General features: G+C 39.2%; 1 protein-coding gene across 1 annotated transcript in view; it reads left to right on the forward strand.

Annotated features, from left to right (window-relative positions):
* Positions 1-24,714, forward strand: part of LOC138036173 (Fanconi anemia group J protein homolog) — a 62,861-nt gene extending 38,147 nt beyond the window's left edge. Inside the window, exons 14-35 of the mRNA XM_068882533.1 lie at positions 1,218-1,367; positions 1,457-1,500; positions 1,928-2,035; positions 3,900-3,948; positions 5,769-5,796; positions 6,502-6,557; positions 7,249-7,389; positions 7,781-7,849; positions 8,904-8,954; positions 9,759-9,830; positions 11,054-11,126; positions 12,336-12,407; positions 13,356-13,465; positions 13,824-13,859; positions 14,205-14,306; positions 14,492-14,517; positions 15,756-15,820; positions 17,601-19,024; positions 19,842-19,911; positions 21,305-21,454; positions 22,898-23,043; positions 24,586-24,714. Coding sequence (XP_068738634.1) covers positions 1,218-1,367; positions 1,457-1,500; positions 1,928-2,035; positions 3,900-3,948; positions 5,769-5,796; positions 6,502-6,557; positions 7,249-7,389; positions 7,781-7,849; positions 8,904-8,954; positions 9,759-9,830; positions 11,054-11,126; positions 12,336-12,407; positions 13,356-13,465; positions 13,824-13,859; positions 14,205-14,306; positions 14,492-14,517; positions 15,756-15,820; positions 17,601-19,024; positions 19,842-19,911; positions 21,305-21,454; positions 22,898-23,043; positions 24,586-24,684 — 3,141 coding nt within the window. The 3' untranslated portion in view covers positions 24,685-24,714. The remainder of the gene's footprint in view (positions 1-1,217; positions 1,368-1,456; positions 1,501-1,927; positions 2,036-3,899; positions 3,949-5,768; positions 5,797-6,501; positions 6,558-7,248; positions 7,390-7,780; positions 7,850-8,903; positions 8,955-9,758; positions 9,831-11,053; positions 11,127-12,335; positions 12,408-13,355; positions 13,466-13,823; positions 13,860-14,204; positions 14,307-14,491; positions 14,518-15,755; positions 15,821-17,600; positions 19,025-19,841; positions 19,912-21,304; positions 21,455-22,897; positions 23,044-24,585) is intronic.
* Positions 24,715-24,935: the final 221 nt, after the last annotated feature.

The raw sequence follows: 24,935 nt of genomic DNA on the forward strand, positions 1-24,935 counted from the left end.
GTTCAATACGTAGGTTCTTCATTGAACAAATTCAAGGTCAGATTTCAGAATCATAAATTGGCCATGTTGACCAACAAAGCCGCCTTTGAATTGCCGTCCATTTTAACAAAAAAGAACACCACATGTCTGACTTTTAATTCAAATGTTGTCTTTGAGAAAATTGTTAATGATACTGTTACAGTGCGACATGCCTTACCGTGGCCACCTAACAACGTTTTTCAGAAATTATCCGCCAATCAGGATGTGTGAATTTGATTGACAGTCACACCTCCTTGCAAAGTTTGCACAGTTGTAAGTTAAACACTGTTGCATGGGTTGTTGAGTTGACGTATTTATACGTAATAATTGTCAAAATGTGAAAATTTGTTGGGTGGCTACGGTAAGGCGCGTTGCACTGTAATAAATAAATATGGATAAGGTTTTACTGACAAGAGAGGCTTCTTGGTGCTCGCAGTTATGCACCCTGGAGTAGTAATAACTATTGTGTAACCAGGTGACCATCTCTTCAGCAGCATTTAATTTTGTAAAGTCAGGATTCTCAGAGGCCCCTGTTAGGGATTTAATTACAGTTATCCATTTTTCGCACCTAGCATTATCCCATAGGTTTTCTCTTGGGATTTCGTTTGCGCTCCCTGTAAGGTTACCTGATTTCATGATTTATAAAGGTCCTTTTGTTATCCTTTATCTCAGTGTTGGGCAAATTAAGCTTACTTCGGAATAGAGTTACATGTACCTCTTTCTTTTTTCATTTTTAATTTAATGTATTGTTTTACTTAATGAGCTTTTTTGTAACATTACTTAGATTTTTATCAAATTTTATTTGCATGTACATATTACGTAATACGATTATGTAACGATACTGCGTTTTCTTACACTTTTTACACACCTTTTTTCCTACACCTTTTGTCTTATATTTTTGTATAAATAACGCAGCATCAATCTTACTTTTTACCAGGTAATTTTTAAATGTTTTAACATGTACTGAACAAGCCTGAAGGGCGAAACGTTTACACAGTATTAAACAAGACCTGTGAGAAGTTCATTGGGGACTCAACTTTTTCATTCTCTGTATTCATTCATTTGAGTCCAAACGTCTTGTATCCTGATTTGGATCCTCCTCACAAGTGACATCATCGTTGGCTACTCAATTTTCATCATTCTACTTATATATATAATTATAATATATAAAAGAAATGTTTGTTTGCTTTCATCATCAGATTGGGAGCTTTTTACGATGGATACATGAAAGCTCGTCACAGCTGAAAGAGAGAGGTTTTGAGCAATCATCTAAGGTCTGGTCTGGTAGGGAAATAGTAACAGCTATGGAGAAACAAGGAATTACTTCTGGAACATTCGGCCTTTATTTTGTGAGTAACTTACACATATCTGACACACTTTATCAGTCAACAGTTTTCCATTATTTTATTTTTTATTTGAGTCTTTCTTGTTCTACCAGGAACATTTTCAGTATGTTATGGCATCTGCAAAAGATCCAAACAGGTATAAGTACACAGTAGAACAGAACAGTAGACTACAGGCAGCAATTAAGTCATTTTTTTCTGTGTGGAATTGAAAACCAACATAATAATGATAGTCATAGTTATGATAGTGGAAGGATTGGTACATGCACAGTACTTTCTTCACAGCTGGTTTAGTTAAATAAAAACCTAATACAGAGTTCCATTTCAAACAGGATTTTCAGTTTCCTCGTTCTCCAAGTTTATTAACTTTGAACTTGAACTTCTGATACTGTATACCGTAACTTTATCAAAAGGAAAATAACTTTTAAAAAGGAATATTACCAAAATGATGCAATATGACACAATGATGTGCGACAAATTTTGTGAATGTTAACAAAATTTTAAAAGAATGCTTTATTTATCCTTTCTTTGTGTTAATATTAAGCATCATTTTTGTTGTTCTGCAGGCAGGGCATACCATCACTATCCAGTCACAGCTGTTCTCTCTTAGAAGGAATATTTCTGATTGGAAAATTCATGATGGGAGAAAACATGAAGTATATTTCTGACTATAGGTTAGACTTGCAGACATTTTCAGGTTTTCTTTATTTTTTCTCAAGTCAGTGGAAAATCATTATTAGGGCAGAGTAGGTGGATAGAGTATAGTTATATGCCACTTTTGAAAATGTGTGGTTCCAGAAAATGTCCATAACCCCCCCCCCCTCCCCCCACGACAGAGGGTCACGGAAATTCAGAGGGGTAGGAGGGTCTGAAAGAGGCAAATTTCCGAAGGGGAGGGGGGTACATAAAGAGTACATAAAGGGCTTTTTTCCCAGAGGGTTTGAAATGCGATCGAATAAACACTTACATACTTTTCCAATTGATTCAAAGTAACCAAGAAAAATGGAAAATTCTATCCGTTAAACATGTTGCGTGACGGCTTATGATTCCCGCTGATAAGCGAAGTCAGTTCACGGCTACACCCACAAAAAATAATATAAACAGTACGGTTCACAAATTATACTACACTGTGTAGCAGTAACTGTAGATAATTATTACTCCTTCGACATAAGGAGGTATTTTCCTGAGTTTCACTGTGACAGCAAAAATAACTATGTAATAAATAGTTTCTTGTGTGTGCAACGTAATTCGATATGTTGTTTTGACTATGCAAACTTCGATTAGGTTACAAAACATATACCATATACACTTAAAATAGCATCAACTTTCAGTACTTTTTTGGATTTTTCCTTTTAGGCAACAGCCTTGGCTCTAAGTCGATCAAAATACATTAATCAAGTCTCTTGTTTCTTGTTTTGGATTTGGAATTTCCAAGGGGTATGGGGGACCAATTGGAAAAATCATGGAAATTCCAGGGGGTGGGGGGAGTAACGTGAAGCCCTCTGGAAAGGAAAATCCAGTGTGGGAGGGGGCCAAACTAGGAAAAAACCCTCTGTTGGGGGGGGGGGGGGGTATGGACATTTTAATACTGATTGTCCTGCCAAATTTTGCAACTAAGCAATGAGAAAACAAGAACATTTGCTTATGTGAAATTTGGGAGGTCAACAGACAAAGAGTATTATGGTATTTTTGAAAGTGGCCTATTTCCATACTACTATGAAGTAATTTTTTATTATTATGAATCTAAGATCTGTTCTGTTTTGCTACATGTATGTGGTTGGCTAAGTCATCGTCACAATGATGACACAGTTTTAAGGACTGAGAGGGTATGATAATGATAATGATGATGTTGGTGACAGTGACAGTGCATGATGTCTTATGATGATGATGCTTATGGTGGTAAGGAGTAGTTGTGATCATGATGGTGACAGTGGTAGTGACGATAGGCTGTCAACTGACTGTTTTTTCCCTCCTATTTTTCCAACTTTTGTTTGCAACAATGTTAACAACATTAGTATTAATGGAGAGCTTTAGATTCTAGGACGAGAACGACTACGAGTACGAGATTTTCTCAATGAACAACAGTGAGCGCGCGCAAACCAGCGTCATTTTGGCGGGAAAAACGTGATGCCATCACCATTTTAGTGCGAGGTTTTGCAAGAATGTCGTCGTGTCAAAACAAGTCAACAACAGGGTAGCAGTTTTGGCATTTTTCGATCAGCAAAAAGGTCCAGGTAACAGCAATAAGAATAACTGAGCAACCTATTCTGCTAACAAAGAGTAAGATTAATCGTACGGGTTATAAATAATTATTTTCTAAGTATTTTCGCTAAAAACTACAAGTCAAAACTCGTACTGGTTCTCGTCCTCGTTCTAGAATCTAAAGGTTCCTAATAAATTTTGAATTCAACATGTGGTGTATATGGGGTAAGACTTCAGTCAAGTGCTCTTTGAAAAATAGGAGTTGCTGTCTGAGTGCACTTAATCAGTGTTACAAGTAGTTCCTGTATGTGAGTTTCATTCCTGTAAATCTTGTAGGTGTGCTGTACTGAAAACATCCGTTATGGTTAGAGATGCGCAAATCATGGTGGGTTTACTCTTTGTGACATACATGTACTTGGTTAAATGTACTAGGATGCACATTGTATAGGTTATAAACAAATGAAGTACATTCTTTTCTACAACAAGTGAAAAACGTGGCTAAATTATTTCCTAAACTTAATGACTGTATTGTCTTTATACCATTCCATAGTTGAAAAATGTACTACTAGTGTTGTGAATATACATGTATCTTGCATACCCCATCCCAGCACTGCCTGTTTTTCACGCCATCACGTGTTTCTTGGCATTGTAGTACTACTGTTAACAGTTAAGTTTCATTATTTTGTTTTTTATTTCTTGTGAATTCTCAGAACAGCGGATTTCTCGAGACACATGCTTTGTAATTTTAGGAGCTTGCCTTTGCCGGCAGAATAGCTTCTAATATTGTTATTGTTAATAATAATGTTTTGAGGTCTTTGAGTCAAAGGAGAATAACTGAACCACACAAGGCCCCACGGATGGAACATACCAGACTCGAATCTTAACTTGCATGCTTTAAAATTTGTCTTTGACTTCAGACCCCGGTAGTTCAAAGGGTGGACAGTGCTATCCACTGGATAACTCAATTGGTTTTGCTAGTGCTTAGAGCGAGTTTCAATCGAGTGTCGTAAAACCAAAACCAAAGTAATTACTTTGGCCAATCAGAAAGGACGGAGACAATCCCGTAAACCAATCAAAACTCAAAGTAATCACACATACCCGGCACAAAGCGCGGGAAAATGTGCACGCGCGAGCAACGATTGGTTTTGGTTTCAGTTCTGATTGGTTGAAAAAATGGCGCGGGAACTTTCAACCAATCACTGAGTGAAGTAAATGCAAAACCAAAGCAATTCGCTAATTACTTTCGACACTCAATCGAAAACCGCTCTATCTGCTGGATAGTGATTTATCCGGGGGATAGCGTTTATCCACCTTTTGAACAACTGAGGCCAGATGGCCTCTTGTTTTGTCTTGTCTTGTCTTGTCTTGTTGTCATAAAGTTGGAAAAACTATGTGACATACATTAGACAAGTCAGAGAAGAATAGACTGAGAGTAAAGGTCACAACAGTTACATAGAAAATATTTTTGTCTCGACAATGGTGTGATTGCACTGTATATATAAAAGGGAAAAACAGAAAACACTGAAAAAGGAAAGAATGTTAATTGGTTGTATATACAGAAACTGTTATCATGATCTTTAATTAACAACTTTGTGGCAAAGTGGAGGTTGGATGCCCGAGAAACATCCAGGAACTTCCACTATTGGCAGCCTGCTCCCAGATGGAGACCCGCTCCCATAACTGACAAATCCTGACAACCAAGTTGTGATTCCCTCCCCCCCAACAGCATGGGAGTGAAGCAAGCAGGGGCCCATCACACACACAATCGGTGGAAAAGGGGAGGGTATTGAGGGAAATGCGAATAACTAGACCCAAAGCACAAGCGTCAATGCTTCAAATAGATTCCGCAACTCGATCAAAAATGCACTTTCAGGCTACATGAACCCCAGAGGCGCATGTTACATAATACCACTACTGACCAAAACAACGGCTCCTCGTTTACTAACTCAGTTAAATTGGGTTCAACTGAATATAAAATCATTGGGTGGAAGCTTGAACTATGAACTTCAAGTTTCATTATTGTGTATCTACTAATGTAAGGTTTAAATCTCTTTAATATAATCATTCAGATTTGTCCAGTTTCTAATGCCTTGGCAAACCACAACTGAATTTCTTGTGCATCGACCATGCACGAGTTAGGTATCTCATGCATCATGCCAAAAAAAATCTTCTGTATCGTTTTTTTTTTTATAAAATCCTTTTCAGCCCGGAGGATGGAGAAGATCCCATGGAGGTACATGGTGTTGTGGTTCAATTTTTGTTAAGTGTAAAATGCTTCAAACTACCGTAGTTATTCGGTTATACATGTCAGTTTCATGTTTCCTTTTTTCAAGAAGACTCTGATGCTTTCTGCAAAATCTTGGGGTGCATCTTATAGACATATAATTATGTTGTTTAATAAAGCTAACAATAATATACCGGTAATTGCACTTTCCCCGAAATTATTTAGTACAAATATTATTAAAGCTTAAGATACCTGTAGACATTGTTGGTCATTGAACTGGGATGATTATCAAAAGAACTGTGTATATTTTGAATTGCAATATTACATGTATATAGAACTAGTCATTGCTCTCGCTTTTAGTTTCGAATTTGTTGTTGATGAATAAATTCGTCATCAATGTCCTCTTCCCTGTTGTCAGTTTTTCCTTCTCAGATGGCCTCATCCTCAGTTCTGTTGAAAGCAGTCTAAATTCCACAGGATTGCTACAAATCCAGTTCGATTCATAAATCAATTTTGAATTTCCTTTGTTTCAGACTATGATAATGAACATAAGACAAAGAAAAAACAAAATTGAACTGGTTTGACAAATCTAAGACCAAAAAAAAAAATTGAACCACAGCATAAAGCATAAAATCATGTTTCTGGTTTTTTATGAGTTTCTTTTATTTTTTTTGTTGCTGTTAGTAAGAACTCGTATGCATTTGCATTGTATAGGCATGAGGAAGGAGTGGACACACTCTTTAAATTTCTGGTGTTTGAACCCTGCAGTGGTAAGTTGTGGTTTCACTCTTAAACACAAAGACAGACCATTAATGTGATCCTCTTATTTTGTTGAAATTCATCCAAGCATGATTTATAATCCTGCCAAGATCAGTAATAGCAAAACAGTGACATACATACATGTACAATCGTGGCCAAAAGTTGGTAGGACACTGTTGTTTATATGCAGCAAAAAAAATGCTCCTAAGAAAAATGTCCTTTTTACTTTTTCTAAAAACTTATAATAAGAACGACTTTGTTGTTCCCCGTTCCCCCAAAGCAATGTTCAAATAAACTGCAGCTTTTCTGAATGTTTTCCCAGATTGCCATCAACATTGAAAAGGATGGGGGGGGGGGGGGGAGTGGACTGTATGATAGATGGTCTTACCACATGTTCATTTTCAGCAGTTTTACATTGTAGCTCAAGTGTCCCAAATTTTTTGTCCAGGATTGTAGCTTTCAAACAAGAATGACAGACAAGGTAGTGTTAAGTATTACTGACCGATTACCTACTGTGAGGGTCAAAGTGTTCTGTCAGTGTCAACAGTCAATTGACAAAATTATCTACATTGTACATGTACAAGTGCCTTAACTCCAGTGCCATTAATTTTTTAGCACACCAGAATTGTTCAGCTGACATAAGCCTCTCATTAATGTAGAGGTCTTGATTATTTTTAGTTCTGCTTGTCTTGCCTTTTTAAGGTTTTCTCTGAGCTTGGTTCTGAGGCTCGCTGTATTATCCTCACTTCTGGAACTCTTTCACCCATGGCAACATTTTCGTCTGAGCTTGGGGTAAAATTCCCTATCCAGTTGGAAGCTAACCATGTCATTGCCAATTCACAGGTATTTCTCAAGCATATTTATAAATTTTGTTCTATTTCAAGGTTTTTGCACGGTGTTATTTCTTACCACAACTTCACACGTAATGCAGCTAAAGACAACCACTTTGTTAAGCATACTGTAGAAAAGGGAAACCCACCTGTAGTACTTCCTTTTGATGTGCTTGTTTAAGCTTTAAGGCAAGACTCCTCATCCTCCCCTCCCCCCACCCACCCCCACTGACAAGTAAAATCTTCTGGACATAGTTTTAACAGAATGATTTCTTAGGAAGTGTCTTTTTTGACGTGTATAATTATTGACTTTCCTATAATGTTTTGTTTTGTTTGTTTGGTGCTAGCACAAGTACTCTGATAATAGTGGGATGTTGATGTAATTTTGTGATAATTATGTTCAGGTATGGGTTGGAACACTGTCGTCAGGACCAAGTGGATGTGCTGTCAATGCTAGCTATCAAAGTTCTGAGGTAATCAGAAAATAGGACATACTGTAAGCTGTTTTGACTACTTGACATGTGCATTACTGTTCTACTGTATTTTTTTTGAGAACAGTTATGCTGTTGAGACGTGCGGGGATCATGTATTTAGATCCTGTGTACTATAAAAGGCTTCTGTTGGTTGACTCGATTGGCGACATGTTGATGGACATGTTGACAGCCGACATGGAGATTGAGACCCACCCGAAACATCAGCAGTGATATTTTGATCACCTCTTGGTGAACATGTGGTCAACATGCGTGTCGCTTGATTGCCTCAGACACTCGGCTGACTCAATCAGCTGACAAGTCAATCAACATGTCAGCCATTTAAGAGCTGTCCTAGATTTTTCTTCCAATGGGTGGGCAAGTGCGAATATTGAAATCGCCACTGAGATTGGAAAGCTTGAGAAATTCAGAACTGTCAGTAATAGGTGGTGTGTGTGTGTATGTGTGTGTGGGAGGAAGGGGGGCATTGGCGCAGACGTGGGAAAGTTTGTCATCAGTACACTTTAGCTACATGGTATTGGCAAGGCTGACATCAGCTGCCAATCCATCGATATGTTGGACATGTATCGACTGATATAGCAGCCATCAGTTGATCGACACTTGGCTGTCAGTCAACTGATATGTCGGCCGAGGTTACAGTACCAATCGTCAACTGATATACCACCGACAGTCAACTGATATACTGCTGACACTTGCTTGTGCCGTAACGGTCAAGGTGTCAACCGATAGTCTACATGTAGCAACTTAATTAAAGAACATAATCAACTTACACTTGACCGTGTGTCGATCGACATCTTGGCCAAGTGTCAACTGAGATGTCCTTAGAGTATTGGGCAATGTACAGACTGATATTCGTCCGATAGTGTTGGTCGAGTATCAAAGCAAAATGACAGATTTGATAATTCAGTTCCTGTTTTCCAGTTAAAGCTTCTCTTAAGGAAAAGATCATTTTGCTTTTGCCTTTGTTAAAATTCAATTTAGTAGATTTTCTAAATTTTGTTTTTTACCCTTTCACCATCTTTAATTTCAATTTCAGACCTTTGCTTTTCAAGATGAAGTAGGCAAGGTGGTACTGAACATCTGTGAGGTAAGGATGCAACCAAAGCATGCAGAAACTGTTGCCATTAACCTTCGTGCTAAAGAATGCTGGGCTAGCCTTACAGCATGTATTATTTCCTGAGGGAGATTATTCCATGTGGGAATAGTTTGTGGAAAAAAAGAAAATTTCAAATACATCACAGGAAGTTGATTTGAGATTGGGAAAGAGAGATCTATACCTGCCCATTAAGATTCTGGAGGGCCTTAAACATAAAGTTACAATAAGACATCAGCATTCAAAATGCTCGGAAAACAATGCCTGCAAGGAACACTTGGTTCACTGGAGGCAGCAGCTCTTTGCTGAACTTTTTCCAAGTTACTCTGATGTCTTGTCCAATGCACAGGGGATGTCACCTGTTAAAAAATGAATGTACAATCCTGGTCAAAACTGTTAGAACAATTCCCGCTTTTCCCCCTACCCCCATGACAATGTTGATTTTTCATGGTCTCCAAAATCAAGATCTATTCATCGATCGCTCGCATGTTTCAACATTGTCTGGAGGGAAGGGGAGGGGAGGGGGGGTGCAAAAAATGTAGCAAAAGAAGAGCACACTTTGCTCATTTAACGATGGAAGCATGTACAGAAAATTGTCTACTTTTAGCCCAACATTTGACAAGTGTCCCGAAGTCTTTTGGCCGGGATTGTAGCTACAGTACTATTGAATCTAAATTGCCATGATAAAGTTACTGGTGTTAAATGGAACTTGTATTAATAGCCCTGTTGTTTTTTAATCGGTGCTGGAACTTTTTCTAATTATTAACCCCCTTTCTTTATCAATTTGTTGTTGTTTAGACAGTTCCTCATGGAGTGCTTTGTTTCTTCCCATCGTACAACATGTTGGACAAGCTCAGCAAGCGATGGCAGGTAATATCCATAATGTCATTTTTTAACTCCACAAACATCTTCATAAATATTCTTTTGTCTATAAGATGTCTAGTGAAAAAGAAAGAAGAGTCATAGAAACTTATAACATTTTATCAGTATTGTCAAGATCTGCATTAAGATGGGTGGAGGATGGGTGACTCAGACTATTTAAGGGCCTCTACTATGGCCACTGTCATAGTAACATTTCCACAACTTGTCACTGTGGCCCCCTGCAGTGGAAGAGGATAATTAAGGGAGGTGGAGAGGAAAAAACCCCAGAAAATTGCACTGTTAAGAGTCGAGAGAAAAGAAAAATACACTACCATGGCACCGCTGAAGAAAACCCCTGATGCCCATGAAGTTTAGTAAGGGTGTCAAAGTTTTTCCCCAAAACAAATTAAGTACAATCAGTGAATGAAATAAATTGCTTAAATTGTCCAGATAAGTGTGAGGATCGCGTCTTACTTTCAAAGTACAGCTGCTTCAATATTGGCTCACAAAATGCCTCCATTAGGTAATAATTTACATAGCCACTTACATGTAAAGTGATGTAAACTTGCTATTTAGTGTGAAAGGTTCCTTTACAATAATTTTGTTATTGTAGGACACAGACAACTTTTTTAAAATAAGATCAAACTTTTTTAAAATAAGATCAAACTTTTTATATAAATATGATCCAAACGGAACTTAACAAACAATAATTATTGCAGCATTACAACACTTTTCTCACGTTTTAGTTTACACCTTGATGTTTGGTGTCACGCTGTAAATAGTACCCGCTTTTGTATTACGTCATGTTGTAATAATTTTTCATCTACCCGTAGACTTTATAACTGTTCACACTTAGGAACTCATTAAACTGATGATGGCATAAGCATGCCGAAACATGTCTTTTAAAAAAGTTGTCTGTTTCCTACAGTATTTATCATACTTGCTACTATTGCGACCTTATGGAATATTGTTATTGTTCTTTAAAGCTTTATGCTTTTCTATTCTATATTTTGGATTAAGCATCTGTGAAAAATTCTAGTATTTGAAGTTAACCCATTGACCCCTGTGTTGCCCTAGGACACCCTCAGTTGATGAGTAAAATTGTCTGGTATTAGACAGAGTAAAATCTGTTAAGTCAGTCTCACTCCCAGTAGTCAGTGGGTTAAACTACATTTTACAGCGTTCCCAAATGAAAGATTATCCAGTAAGTCATTGTTTTTGTCCATACACAGTCAACAGGCTTATGGTCTCAGCTCTCAGACAGAAAAACAGTTGTCAGTGAACCCAGGGGTGGAGACAAATTCGGTGAGATTTAATTGTCAAAAATTTATTTCCCAATCATTTTGCTCTAAATTGTTGAAACGGACACCTACGGTGAATTTACCCACAGCCCTGAATGTTCCCCATTTAGAGAAAAAGAGCGACTGCTCACAGTCTAGTGTGCATGCTGCCTTGTAGTTTATTTTGTTATGATTTCCTGCTATCACAATGACTGCTGTAATTGTACATTCTATTTCTAACTTCAAATTGTGTAAAATATTGTGTTACCATCGGAACATTTCCATCTCATCATCTGCATGTTCCAGCACTCAGCAAAGTTCCTTTTTATTCAAGGCTGCCTTTGTTTACGTGGCCTTGTATACCTTAAATCTCATGCACCATCACTGCCTTTACGACCCTGAGTGTTGGTCTAGGCTGAGTTGAATTCATGACCTCCTGCACTGTAGGTATAGCATGGGAGGCACGTGTTTTGTCGTTAATCAGTGTCTTTAGTTTCAACAAAAAGACTAAGACGCCACATATGCTTATACTTTTGTTGCAGTATCTCAAACAGATCCGATGAGAAAAAAATCACTTCCTTTTCTTCTTCGGATTTTGAAAGTGTGTTTGCTTAATTAACACCTGAATGGCAAAATTTTGATCTTTGATTTTTATCCAAAGGCTGTTTACTTGAGTGCAAGTTTTGGATTTCACGGTGCGCCATTACTCACATTTAAAATTGACCGATTGGACCTCAGAGGGTTGAATGTAGGGAAAAGTGACGTCATTTACTCACTAGCTGAAGACTTTAGTGTGTAAATGCAGCTTATTAAATATGGAAATCGTCTGAAAGCCCGGAACTCATTTGCTGCATAATTATTAATCCAGCCGCTTACATTTGCATTGCATTTTAAACTAGTGAGTCTTTGATGTCATTTTTTCCTTGATCCAGCTCTCAAGATTTTAAATTTAAAATGCAGACCATTAAATAGGAAAATTCCAGTTAAATTAAACAGGTATCTTAACAGGTATCATAAAACTTGGGTCAGTTAGTGTTCAGGTAACATAGTTTTGAAAATCCAAAGAGAAAGAATAATTGACGTTTTAATCATACTGTAGTAGCACGTCAAGAATTATTAGCAGTGCTTTTACTTCACACTCTAGTAAATCCTGATGTTTGAGTATGTGCAGAAGGTACGTGTATCATGTCAACTTCTTCACTTTTCAACCAAATCATTCCTTCCTTTCTTTTAGAATTTGATGATATAATGCACCAATTCTACCATGCAGTGAGAACCAGCGAAGATGAAGAATGCGACGAAACAGGTAAATCCATTGTTACTGTTGTCTGTCCATCCAATTTATGAAGATCACATGGTCAGGTATAGACATAGCTCACTGGATTTTTGTGTATAATGGTTCAAATCCCATTGTGACCTCAAGTTGGACTCATCTTTGGTGTTCCCAAATTCGTCTTCTCTGTGTTTCGAAAATAGCCTAGTGGATGGCTTACAATGTTATAAGTATTTTTGTTTTAGTATTAGAGTTATTCATACTGTTAAACCCACTTTTTAGAATGTAGCACTTTTCTTACCGAGCCCCACAAACTTTGTGCATTAAATATTGTGGTTTAGAAACAAACTATTAAAGGCTTCCCAAATTTACTTACCAGTTGTGCTCAGGTGTGATTTTTGTTTACGACCTTTGCAAGCAATAAGCTTACCCTGTGACTTCACACCACAAATTTTGTCCTGTAAACTAGTCCCAAGATACCCTTATGACAGATGTTCACAATTCGTGCGTTGCTGTTGCATTTGAAAGTCATGGGCAAAAGTTGAACCTTCTAAATCATCCTATAGATTCTTATTACGTGTTCTTTGTTTCTGTCTTTTAGAGTGGTTTTCAATTGAGTGTCGAAAGTAATTAGTGAATAACTTTGGTTTTGCATTACTTCACTCAGTGATTGGTTCAAAGTTCTCGCGCCACTTTTTCAACCAATCAGAAGTGAAACCAAAACCAATTGTGGCTCGCGCGTGCACATTTTCCCGCGCTTTTTGTCGGCTACGTGTAATTACTTCCAGTTTTGATTGGTTTACTGGATTGTCTCCCGTCCTTTTTGATTGGCCAAAGTAATTACTTTGGTTTTGGTTTTATCGCTCTCTTACCTGTTTCCAGTGTTATTTTGAGAGATAGCTTACTGCTTTTCTCACTTTCTACAGAGAAACAATACTCTCTGTAAAATTTTATTTTTGTTTTGTGCTTTATCCTTTTAAGATTCCGATACTGAATCTTCTGTGGATGGTGGCTTGTTCCTAGCAGTTTGCCGAGGGAAAGTCAGTGAAGGACTTGATTTTGCTGATAACAACGCCAGAGCTGTCATCACTGTGAGTTGATCACGTTGCTCTTTATCTTTTATCCCAAATTATCTTCATACTGTTCTTTAGTTCACCCACCCCAGTCCACCCTGGTCAAACGATTTTCCAGCCTTCCCTCGTCCAGTAAACTTATCAAGGAGTGGGGCAGGGTAATCCTTGATGGTGCTTGTACGAGGGAAGAGCAGTTAACTTGTATTAACACCTTTGACTGTAGCAAATACTGTAGCATACTTTTTGGTACAAGTAACAAAGCAAGCATTTGCATTGACTAATTTTCATCGGAAATCTTGGGTACTTTTTAAAGTATTTTTAAATATTGGAACATTGTTGGCACTAAAACATTTCGTTCTTTATTTTGATTCGTCAGATTGGAATTCCTTTTCCTAATGTGAAAGACACACAGGTGAGGAATGTTTGATGACATTTTTGTCAGACATTGAAACCACTAAACAAAGATTGAGTACATACAGACATAAATTATTATTAAATTTATGTAAAAATACACGTTAACAACTGCATAGCTGAGTGGAAGGGGGGTGCCCGGGATGTCCAGGGGCCTCCACTGTGATCAGCCAGCCCCTAGACAGTAAAATGCTCCCATGGCTAGCAATCCCCGCAACCCAGCCGTGAGCCCCCACACAGAGACATCCGGGCACCCGTAAAAAGTGCATTGACCATGTTTTAACTCTGGAAATAGAATCCTGACAATGAGTTCTTAGGATCATCTACTTTCATATGCATATTCAAGGTGGAACTTAAACGCAAGTACAACACTCAGTATGCAGCCAGCCGAGGGCTCTTAACAGGGAGTGAGTGGTATGAGATTCAGGCCTACCGAGCTCTTAACCAGGTATAATAATTTCTTTTTCCTTTGCTGTACATCTTGGAAGTGCCTTTAAATGAGTATCTTTGGTTTTCCTTGTCCTTAATTCCCGCCATGCGGCAATTCTTAACAGTTTGCATTTACGACCTTTTAAACTAGTTTTTATTTATTTATTTATTTTTCTTCAATGTAATGTTTTCTATGTACTCCAGGCTCTGGGGAGATGCATACGTCACAAGTAAGTGGTAATGGAACTTAATACTTTTGGCGCCAGTTGTTCAAAAGTTGGATAACGCTATCCATTGGATAAATCACTATATAAATCATAGAGAAAGTAATCTGTACTGTTGGGATTTTTGTCGGAAGTCTTTAATTAACGAAAGTGAATCAAATTGTTGCCTATGAATAACTGACTATTATTTGACACCCAAGAGCCCATTCCCGAGCTGCTGTTTGCCTCGGTTTTAAAGCGAGTCCTGGTACACAATCATTCAAATGGAAATGAGCTGATTATTTTCATGCAAATCAAACTCCTTATCATTTAAATGGTTTAGTACCAAGACTCGTTTTGAACCTGAGGCAAACAGCAACTCGGAAATCTTTCAAATGGCTTTTTATTCCATGAGCACGCGTTGGATATGAGTTGGCGAATGGAATAAATTCGTTTAATTCTCAGAGGTCGGCTTAATTTTTCAGCTTGGTAACACTTGACGCGATCAGTTTCCCCTATTAGGTCAAACGGTATATGGGCTGACAACCGAGATACACTGAACCAATTAGAATGTTAGAAACGTAATACCCGAGGTCAAATTATCATGTATACTCAGTAATTATCTGTTTGCTCTAAAATTTTGTGCATGAACTTGCAACAGTTTTTTTTTTCGCGCATTTAGCCGCAGTTTGACGAAATCAGGAAAATACGAAAAATTTAACTTGCGACAGTTATGCATATAGCCCGTGATTGTATTCTCGTGAGTTAACAAGTTGCTTAGATACAGCGACTTTCGTATGACCTCGAAAAAGTGTTTGCAGTTTGTTTCACGGACCAATGTTTGGCAAGATTAAAGCAAAGCTTCTTCTTATTCCCGCCAAGGAAACTCCTAATATGGGCAGTTAACAGTTCGATTGCCCAATCACATTACTGCATTTCAAATGACGGCAAAGCGAAATGCCGATCGCTTTCCAGAAAGTTCCATGGAGAGATGACGTTGTTTGCATCCGCATTCGCTATAAGCCAATGAAAATTCTCGTTCGTTTGTTTCTGTTCGATTAGCCAGTGAAAGGTTTCGCATTTTTGTTTACATTCTGTTGTTACGTTTATTTTTCAAGGCCGTATGAAAGTCGCTCTATCTGTGATCGTCCTATCCGTATTTAACGATTTCTGAGTAAACCCTTCCATCTAAACTTTAGTTCATAGTATTCGTATCAGATCCCTGGAGTAATACATAATTTGTGGCCCTTCATGTACGTCCACAGGCAAGACTGGGGTGCCATACTGCTCATAGATGAACGTTTTAACAAGTCTCCAAAGTACACAAATGGTATGAACACTTTTACGGTGAAAGAAAGATCAGTATCACTGGGGGCAGGTTCAAAAGTCGGACCGGATCAACTCGGATCGCACACCTCGGATCGAACGAAAAGCGGTTTTGTGACCCAAAACCCGCGATTTCACCAAGGTTAGATTAAAGAATAGGGGTAAAGTGATTTCTCGAGGCCTTATCATATTCTTTACGGCGATCCGAGTTGATCCGGTACCTGCCTGTATCACTAGTCTGGAAGTCATTTTAATCTCAACGTTCTGGTGTGATCCTAGTTTGAGCCACCCCCAACGAGTCTCTGTTTTAGTTCAATTCACTACTGGCAGAAATCCCATAATACACCTCTTTTACCCCGCAAAATCTGCATAGGCATTGTTTTCGACTTCTCTTGGGACATTTTCATGTCCCTCGAGAAATTGCAAACAATGGTTATGCAAAAGTTTTGGGGGATAATAGAGGTGTATTTTGGGGGGTGGGGTAGTAATAGAGGTGTATTGGAGGAGGCAGTGTGGCCCAGTGGTTAGGGCGCTTGCCTTGAGATCCGGAGATCCCGGGTTCAAGACCCGCTCTGACCACTCGTTGAATTTGATCCTGGTAGTCCCTTGTTCAACTTCCCAGCTGCACTTGTAAATAGCCAACTGGTTTGCCTCTGGCCAGTTGGGATTCTTAACAGTTGTTGTTGTTCTGTTCTGTCGTTTCGTTGTGTTTCATTGGCCCTGAAAAGCCCATGGGGAGCGGTCAATTAAGTATGTATTGTATTGTATTGTATTGTATTGTATTGTATTATGGGATTGTGCAAGTAGTGAATGGTAGAAAATCTACTTTAGTTTTTTAAGGGCTTATAGGATCCGTTCTTGTTTCAAGAACACCTTGTGCAATGTTGTGGGTAAACTTGCTGTATTTATTTAGGTCTCACTATTTTTTAAAGTTTATTATGTTTTTAATTACAATTAAAAAAATTAAATGGATAAAAGCTACGAAGGTTTTAGGGCAGCGGAAAAGCAACATGTTCAGCTTCTACTTCTACATGTTCCAAAGTGACCAATTGTAACTTATGATAAACTTATGATAAAGTGATAATTAGACATATCTACAGATGTTTATATTTTAACAATTGTCAATCAATGTGAAGGTGCTAACGGATTTTCATGTCAAGTATTGCACCAAAGGAGCCCATTTGTTATTTATTTATTTGCCGTTGCGATAGTTTTCAATGCGGCATTGCAAGTTCAAAAGGAGGAGAAATTCGATAACATTTTGAAGGGTTTCCTAAAGCTGAGAGCACCATATGAAAAAGGTCTATCAAATAGGTCTTACTATATATTTAATTAAATGTAAATGTGTAAGTGTGTTTAGTTGACCGCTCCGTACAAGGGCTTTCCAGGATCAACCGGTTCAACGGGATCGGATCGGATGCATGTAAAGGCGCCGCACGATCCATATGTGATCTCGGAGCACCCTCAGACCCAGCCAGATGTAATTGACTGGGAGTCGATTTTGAGGAGGGAGGAAAACCGGAGTACCCGGAGAAAAACCCCGGGAGTCAGATTGAGATCGACTGAAACTCACCCCACATGCGACCTCATGGTTGAACCTGGGTCTCAGAGGTGGGAGGCCTGGTTGATGGCCACTAAGCCACCCTGACTTCCCCGTCTTCTTACAAGTTTCACCCACTTTGATTGGTCAAGTAACAGTAGGTAATTGTTCAGTTGTGTGGCAGTGACCTAGCCGAATGAATACATGCGATGAAAACTAAAGGAACTCTCATTCTGATTTGCAGGGATATCGAAATGGCTTCGCAAAAGAATTAACAAATTCGATAATTTTAGCGAGGCGATGTCCTCCCTGAAACAGTTTGCAGCAGCTCGTAAATTAGATCCTTGCCCATCGTCAATTGCGGCCTCACAAAGCCAGCTGAGTATGAGCATTGTGGAAACTCCAGTGAAAGAAAATAGCTTGAGTTTCGATATGAAACCCTCTGAACAGTCTACTCCACTGCTTAAAATCCATTGTAACCGTTTTGAAGGGTTTACTCCTTATGAGTGTTTGAACAGTGATCTAATAAAGAGGGTTAGTGTGGAGACTCCAGCAAAGGAACGTAGTGTCCACACTGATACGAACCCTTTTCTAGAGCGCACTCCACTGAATAAAGTCCAGTTAACCGGTAGCTCTCGTGTTGCGTTCACACTAGGACAGTGTATAAACAATGGTCAACTCAGTAAGAACATTTCGTTCGCTAACGGACAAGGAAATTTATATTCAGCGGCAAAAGAAGGGCAAAGGTTTCACTCTGACAGAAACTCCATTCAGCACTCACAACTAGCGCAAATTCCCGAAAATTGTAGTGTCCCACCGAACACATGCTTCAGCGATGTCACTCCTGAGGGCCAGAAAGTTGTTAACGCAGATAGCAAGAGTTTGGACCACAGAAGACAAGAGGGAACGGTGTTAAATGGAATGACCTCACTTCTGGACTACAGCTCGCTAAAGGGCATACGTTTTGTTAAAATGAAATGCGGCGAGTCCAAACATGAAGAAAACCGTGAAAGCCCTGCGTCAAACAACGTGACGGCAAAAAGCTCTGAGGGTGAAGGACTATTGGAGGAGCAACTTTGCTCTTCTCCTGTTTTGTTTGCTACACCGACCACAACACCTTCATCATCACCTTGTAAACAAGAAGAAAGCGAAAACTTGGAGGGTGAAGATGAAACATGTGCAGAGTCGAAAAGCATTGATGTTGCTGGACGAGAGCCGAATGTGATCAACAGCCCAGACAATAAAGCGGATACTGTCGGCAAGAATGAATTTGAAAGGGGCGAGCCTTCGATAGAAAAATGCGGCAATGCCAAAGTACCATTAGTAAAGCAAAATAACGTTGAAATTTCAGTGGCAGCTGATGTAAAGAAGCACACTGTTCTACCAGAGAAAGAGGAGAGTGTTGGTGAGGGACGCGAAGAGAAACAACCACGTGACTTGCTCGATGAGGTCAAAGATGATTTGGCTTTGGAAGGTGATAACGTGAAAGTGGGAGGTGAATCTGATTCTAAAAGCTTGAAGGCTTCTTCAAAAAGGGGCCAAAGTCCTAGTGGAGATGTCCCCAAAGAGTCAAGCAATGTTCGGCAAAGTACGAGGAGAAGCATGCGACTTCGAAGGGCTTCAAATATAGCTGGGAGCTTGGCGAAGAAAAATACAGGAAAAAGTGAGGTGAGAGCAATGTTGTGAATGACTAAACGGACCTTTTTTCATTTGCTTATGTGCGCCAAAAATTCTGTCCTAAACTACCAAAACCACCATCATCATTATCATCATCGTGGTCAATGTCATTGCCATCGCCATGGTCATCACATCACAAAAACGCAATGCTTCGGCGTACCTTACATTTGAATGACGCCGGATATCGCCGACTGGGTCAAGTTGGTTAGTACCTAATAAGAGCGGTTTTCAATTGAGTGTCAAAAGTAATTATCGAATTGCTTTGGTTTTGCATTACTTCACTCGGTGATTGGTTCAAAGTTCTCGCGCCACTTTTTCAACCAATCAGAAGTGAAACCAAAACCAATCGTGGCTCGCGCGTGCACATTTTGCCGCGCTTTGTGTTGCCTGCGTGTAATTGCTTCGAGTTTCGACTGGTTTACTGGATTGTCTCCGTCCTTTTTGATTGGCCAAAGCAATAACTTTGGTTTTGGTTTTACGACACTCGATTGAAACACGCTCTAATCAGCTCATTAACTTGTAACTGAAAGTTATCTGTATCTTCAAGGTTTCATCTACGGACGGAAAAAGCTCAACCACTATCGTTTAGCATGCTAAACAACATCACTAGGAATTTATTTTTCATATCAAATTCGTATGTGAAGTTTTCTTTATCACCGCAGTTTTGTTTTAGTAACGTTCACAAGTGCGATGACAAAAAATATTAAATATTAATGTTTCTTTCAGCTGTATAAGTATGTCATCAACAGGAAAGATTGAGCCAATTTTTCGGTTTCATATTGAAAAAAGGCTTTTTGTTTAATTCTAGGTCAAGGAGAAAGGCAATGATGATAAAGCTTTCGTGCACTGCACCTGCTGTGGGGCTGGCCTTGTGACAGGTTATTATACTTTGCTTGTAAACCAGCTCATCTTCTTGTGATATTCTGTCCACGTTCTCGTATCTTGCTGCTCCTTTCTTACCGATTTGTAACTGTTAGCAAGAGTATTGCAACCGAAACGACGTCCGGCCGTTGGTTAATATGATGTGTAGTGCACAAATCACTGCTGAGAAAGTGCTGTTTTCAATTATGGTGGTAACATCTCTATTCCCGCCCTGGCCTAAGAAAGGCCAAAGTGAAAATTTCATGTAGCCTCTTGTTTTCAGAAGAAATACTATTTCTGAACCTCGCAACTCTGAAATGATCTAATAGGGCCACGTTCGATATGTCAATATTTTACACATTCGCTTTTTTTCACCCTTTCTATAATACAGTTCATTTTGGGGTTGTGTGGGGGTATTTGCATTAAAGCAATGGATATTCAGTTCACTGAAGCATGATACAGTCCCAAGAGTTAATAACTTGTATTGCTTTTATGTAAATACCCCCCAAAACATATTGCATTATGGGATGGTGAAAGAAGTCAGGCTACGTTCACCCGGTACCGGACGAATTTCCTACCGGTTGAAAATTTGACCGTACATTTTGTTCGCACGGAACCGTGCAATATTTTTGCTCTGTTCACACGGAACTGACGAACTGGATTAAAGTTTAACCTTTGTCATTGGCTTTACAATCTGTTCATGCGCAGAGCGCGACTTTACGAAATCCAAAATGGCGTCAAGAAAGAGAAAGCCTAAGGATAGTAGCTGAGTTACCACTTATCCATGCAACCACGCCATTGCCGTGCAAAAATTTAGACGGTCAAGGTGTTCACAGCGCGCCGGTTAAATTTTCGACCGTACCGGCTAAAAATTCGTCCTCGATTTTGGCGTTCAAATTTTTGAACGGCGAGGCGTCTAAATTTTCGTACGTTTAGCGTGGTTCCGTGTGAACGGAACCCCTAAATGGACGAATTTTCAACCGGTAGAAAATTCGTCCGGTACCGTGTGAACGTAGCCTCAATTGGCTACAAGGCTTTATGGTTAAATTTGAATATTCTTTTGTTTAGAAATCTCCCTTGAGACTTGTGAGACAAAGAAAAAGGTACTGATCCGTGAAATTTGACCAGAAAGCCTCGTAGTCATGCTTGAATATTGACATATCGAACTCGGCTTGTTGTTTTTTGAGGAGAGGTGATGATTACCCAGTCTAACTTCATAAGGAGATTCATTCTCCATTTTAGCGTCACACAATGTAAACCTTAACCAGAACCCTAACGAAAACGTTACAAATGAATTTATCTGTCTCAAACGGACACTTCATGCTAATATGACGCTGTATCGGAAATGTTTGGTTAGGGATTCAAAATTCATTGCATCTTTCAAATACATGATACAATTTTTTTACATAGGTTGCATAAGCCCCAAGGCCTTTCCAAAGATTACTCCAGGCACCATTCTACACGGTTGTGGCGAGAAAACGGTTCTTGTTATTGAAAAAGACGACAGTGAAGTCCAAAACCTGACTCCGTTGGTCGACACGAACAAGAATAATAGCCCAGGTATCGAAAATGTCCTCTTTAGTCCACGAGCAGCGTTGGATATGAAATGGTAGGGGGCTTAAGCATGCGAAGTTTTTGACGGCAACCGGAAACGAGCTGTTTTCTTTGTTAACGATTCTTGACTCCATCATATTCATATTGCTACACATCCTTTGACTATCAAGACGAATGGTTTAAAAATCCGGTAGAAACCACTGCTTCCAGTTTTTGCCGTGGCTTAAAAACTAAAAGCTCCCCGGTAAATAACAACAAAGCAAAGTAACTCATAGTTGGTCACAATCAATCTGATACACTAGTAACAGTGTATCCCACAAGAGCGAATGAAATTACTTTGAACTGTGTACAAATCGTCTGGACGTTGTTTCAATTTTACAAAACGATCCTGGGCCCGGTTGCTCGAAAGCCGATTAACTTAACCCAGGATTAGCGTAAACCTTTGTTTCACGTTTTCAACTTTTTGGTGAAAGTTTCTTTTGCTTGTTTTTGCCTTTCAAGATTGACTTCTTCTAATGAAAAGTTTTGCCGAAAATCAGCGTTGACCAGCATTAATTTGGGATTAGTGTTAATCGGCTTTTGAACAACCGGTCCCTGGTGCAATCAGTTTCCATGTAAGGTCATATGGTATATAAGTTGATAGCGGAGACTGAACTGATGACCCATTCAGGACCGAAGAAACACAATGTCCGAGATTGAAAATGTAATAAAATACGTTCTACAGCAGCTCGAAAAGCAACTCCTCCAACGCAAAATGTAAAATCTCTGTACCTTCTCTGAATACAGCTTTGACCAAATGATCATAATAATTTATTGGCAATGTGTCTTACGTTGCTGTAAACCAGCGACACCGTCCGACTGGTTGGCCCTCTTTATCAGATAATCTGGTGACGTAATTTGGAGGACTGGGAAGAAACATTTTAACGCCGTATCCCGCAACCGCTAGCCTGCGAACGCAGACGTATTTCTACTTTTCGAGGGAGAAAAACGACCGGCGGAAATACGTCTACCGTTCGCAGGCTACGCAACCGCGCGGCCTTAGGTGTTGTTTCCAAATTTCCTGCAGTATTGCCGTCGCCAAAACTCAACAGATCATTCCGTGTCTCCCACATTTCCTGTTACTGAATGAACATTCAAAAAGAACCGGCGAGATCTAACCTCGCCTCTGCCATGTTTAATTCGAAAATAACATTCAAGGCCGCACGCGTTTGTGGGATACAGCGTTAAAATTTTTCTCCCCAGTCCTCCGAATTACGTCACCAGATTACCTGGATTGTCTCTGCTTTTGTCTTTGCCTTGTTAGCCATTTGATCCGCACAGTTTCCCAGGAAGTGTTTTTAAAAGCTCATTTTAGGATATCTCAAAAAACTGCATCGTTGCAGCGATATAGTTAGTCAGGAAGTATAATTTTCGTTTCTTTGAGGGGATTTGTTTTGTTTTAATTTCAAGGTCCAAAATTAAACAGTGTTTTTGTACCGGAGACCGACAGTTGTTACATCCCTCTAATTTGTGGAATGTGCCACTCGGCTAACAAAGATTCACAGATCGTGGGCTTAGAGTTAGTGTCATTTAGATCATCTTCCCTTCTTAAACAGGTAAGGTATTTTTTTTCAATTTACTCGAACTGGTTTTAAAGGTAACAATAATAATGACGTTTATTCAACTTAGTGTCAAATGTATTTAGCACGGAAGCACTAATTGGGACACTGTATAGCGGTTGGGTTTTAAGGCAAGGGGGAAACCGGAGTACCCGGAGAAAAACTTCTTGGAGCAGAGTAGAGAACCCACAAACTCAACCCACATATTAGGGAGCTTAAGCAACGACAACGGCGACGGCAACGAGAACGTCAGGAATTTGCATATTTAGTGGGTAAAAACAATAGCTTTGCACGCCCTGCACGTGCTGTTTTCACTTTTGTCCATTTCTTTGCCGTCGTCAGCAAAACAACGTGAAATAGCCAAGTTTTTGGTTTTATGAAGAACGTCAGCACTTGAGGATAAATTTTCATTTTCTCTCCTAAAATGAAGTGGCGTTCCGACTGGTGTCATCTTTTAGGAATTACCACACCCTTGTCATACTAAAAACGTTGAAATAGTCACGAAGCGATTAAAATAACGCAAATTTATATTTTGAGATGACGTTCCCGTTGCCGTCGCCGTTGTCGTTGCTTAAGCTCCCTAATTATGACGCAGAGTCTGGGAATCGAACACGGGCCACATTGGTGGGAGGCGAGTAGTATTGTGGGATGTAGATCCGAGTGCAGTAGGTGATTCTGAGAAGTATCATCCTTTATGTTCCTCGCTTTTGATTAATCGCCTTGAGCTTTTTAGCCATGTATCCTTAATTCTTTGTTTTTCTTCTTCCCCGTTTTGGTGTTAGTGGTTTCTGGGGTAGCAAGTATTTATCAACGCATGCATAATTTAAGTTTCTGCAAACTTGTTCTCCCACAGAATGAGCTTATGATACACATACAGGCCCGTTTCTTTTTCGTAGTGTAATGCAAACCAACGGTTTTTTTTTACTCATAAACGGTTATACTATTCAGTAACTCACTCGCCGTCTAAGCAGGGGCACCCAACGTCAATTTTCGGAAAATATGTGTTCGGAAGAAGATTTGAGGTCTAAAATTTTCGGAGCATTTGTTGTAGAATTTCTTGCTTGCCTGCCTGTCCTAGGATTTTCGAACATCTAAAAAATGGTATAATTGCCCATTTTAACGGATTTTTACCCTAAAAAGGTCACCTAGAATTTTCGGGAGCCTTTTTTCTGGCTGAAAAGTTCTAATCCCTATAATTTTCGGATCACTAGACTTTCAGCTAGGAAACCCGAAAAGATGAAAAATTTTTAGGGGATAAAAATATGCCTGTATCTACCGTTTAAATACTAAAATACGTTTGAAAATACTATGTTTAATTAACCCTTTGACATCCAAACCGGCCAGACGTACTATTTTACTGTCTAACGCCGTACTATTTTACTCTGTCTAACGCCAGACGATTTTACTCGTCAATGGGGAACCCCTGGGAGTCAATGGGTTAATCACTCGCTGAAAAACTCTGTCCCCATTAAGTGGTTTTGAACTATATTATCGTTGGGTGCCCCTGTCTAATGATTGGCCCTTTTTTGTTGATTTCAGGTCTGGCTCTATCCAAGTCTTGTTTACGTTGGCAACCACAAATCATCAAGTGATCACAAACGAAAGACTAGCTCAGATGTGGGTGGAACGACAATATGAAATGAATATAAAATACTGCGATGTACCTTGTTTATGTCGGCCAGTTTATTTTTCTTGTTATTCAGTCAGTATTGGATACCTAGACAAACGCTGGTTCTGCTCATAATGGTATCTTCTTTCGAATGCCTGGGTCATAAGATCCTTTCATCAAATTACTTCAATTTTTATTAACCAGTTGCTTAGTTTCGAAGGCCACTCAGTTACAATTTGTCATCTTACCTAAGCCCATATCAAGAATCCGTTTTCCGATT

This window comes from Montipora capricornis, unplaced genomic scaffold (genome assembly GCF_036669925.1).
Source record: "Montipora capricornis isolate CH-2021 unplaced genomic scaffold, ASM3666992v2 scaffold_464, whole genome shotgun sequence".
In the NCBI taxonomy this organism is placed as follows: Eukaryota; Metazoa; Cnidaria; class Anthozoa; order Scleractinia; family Acroporidae; genus Montipora; species Montipora capricornis.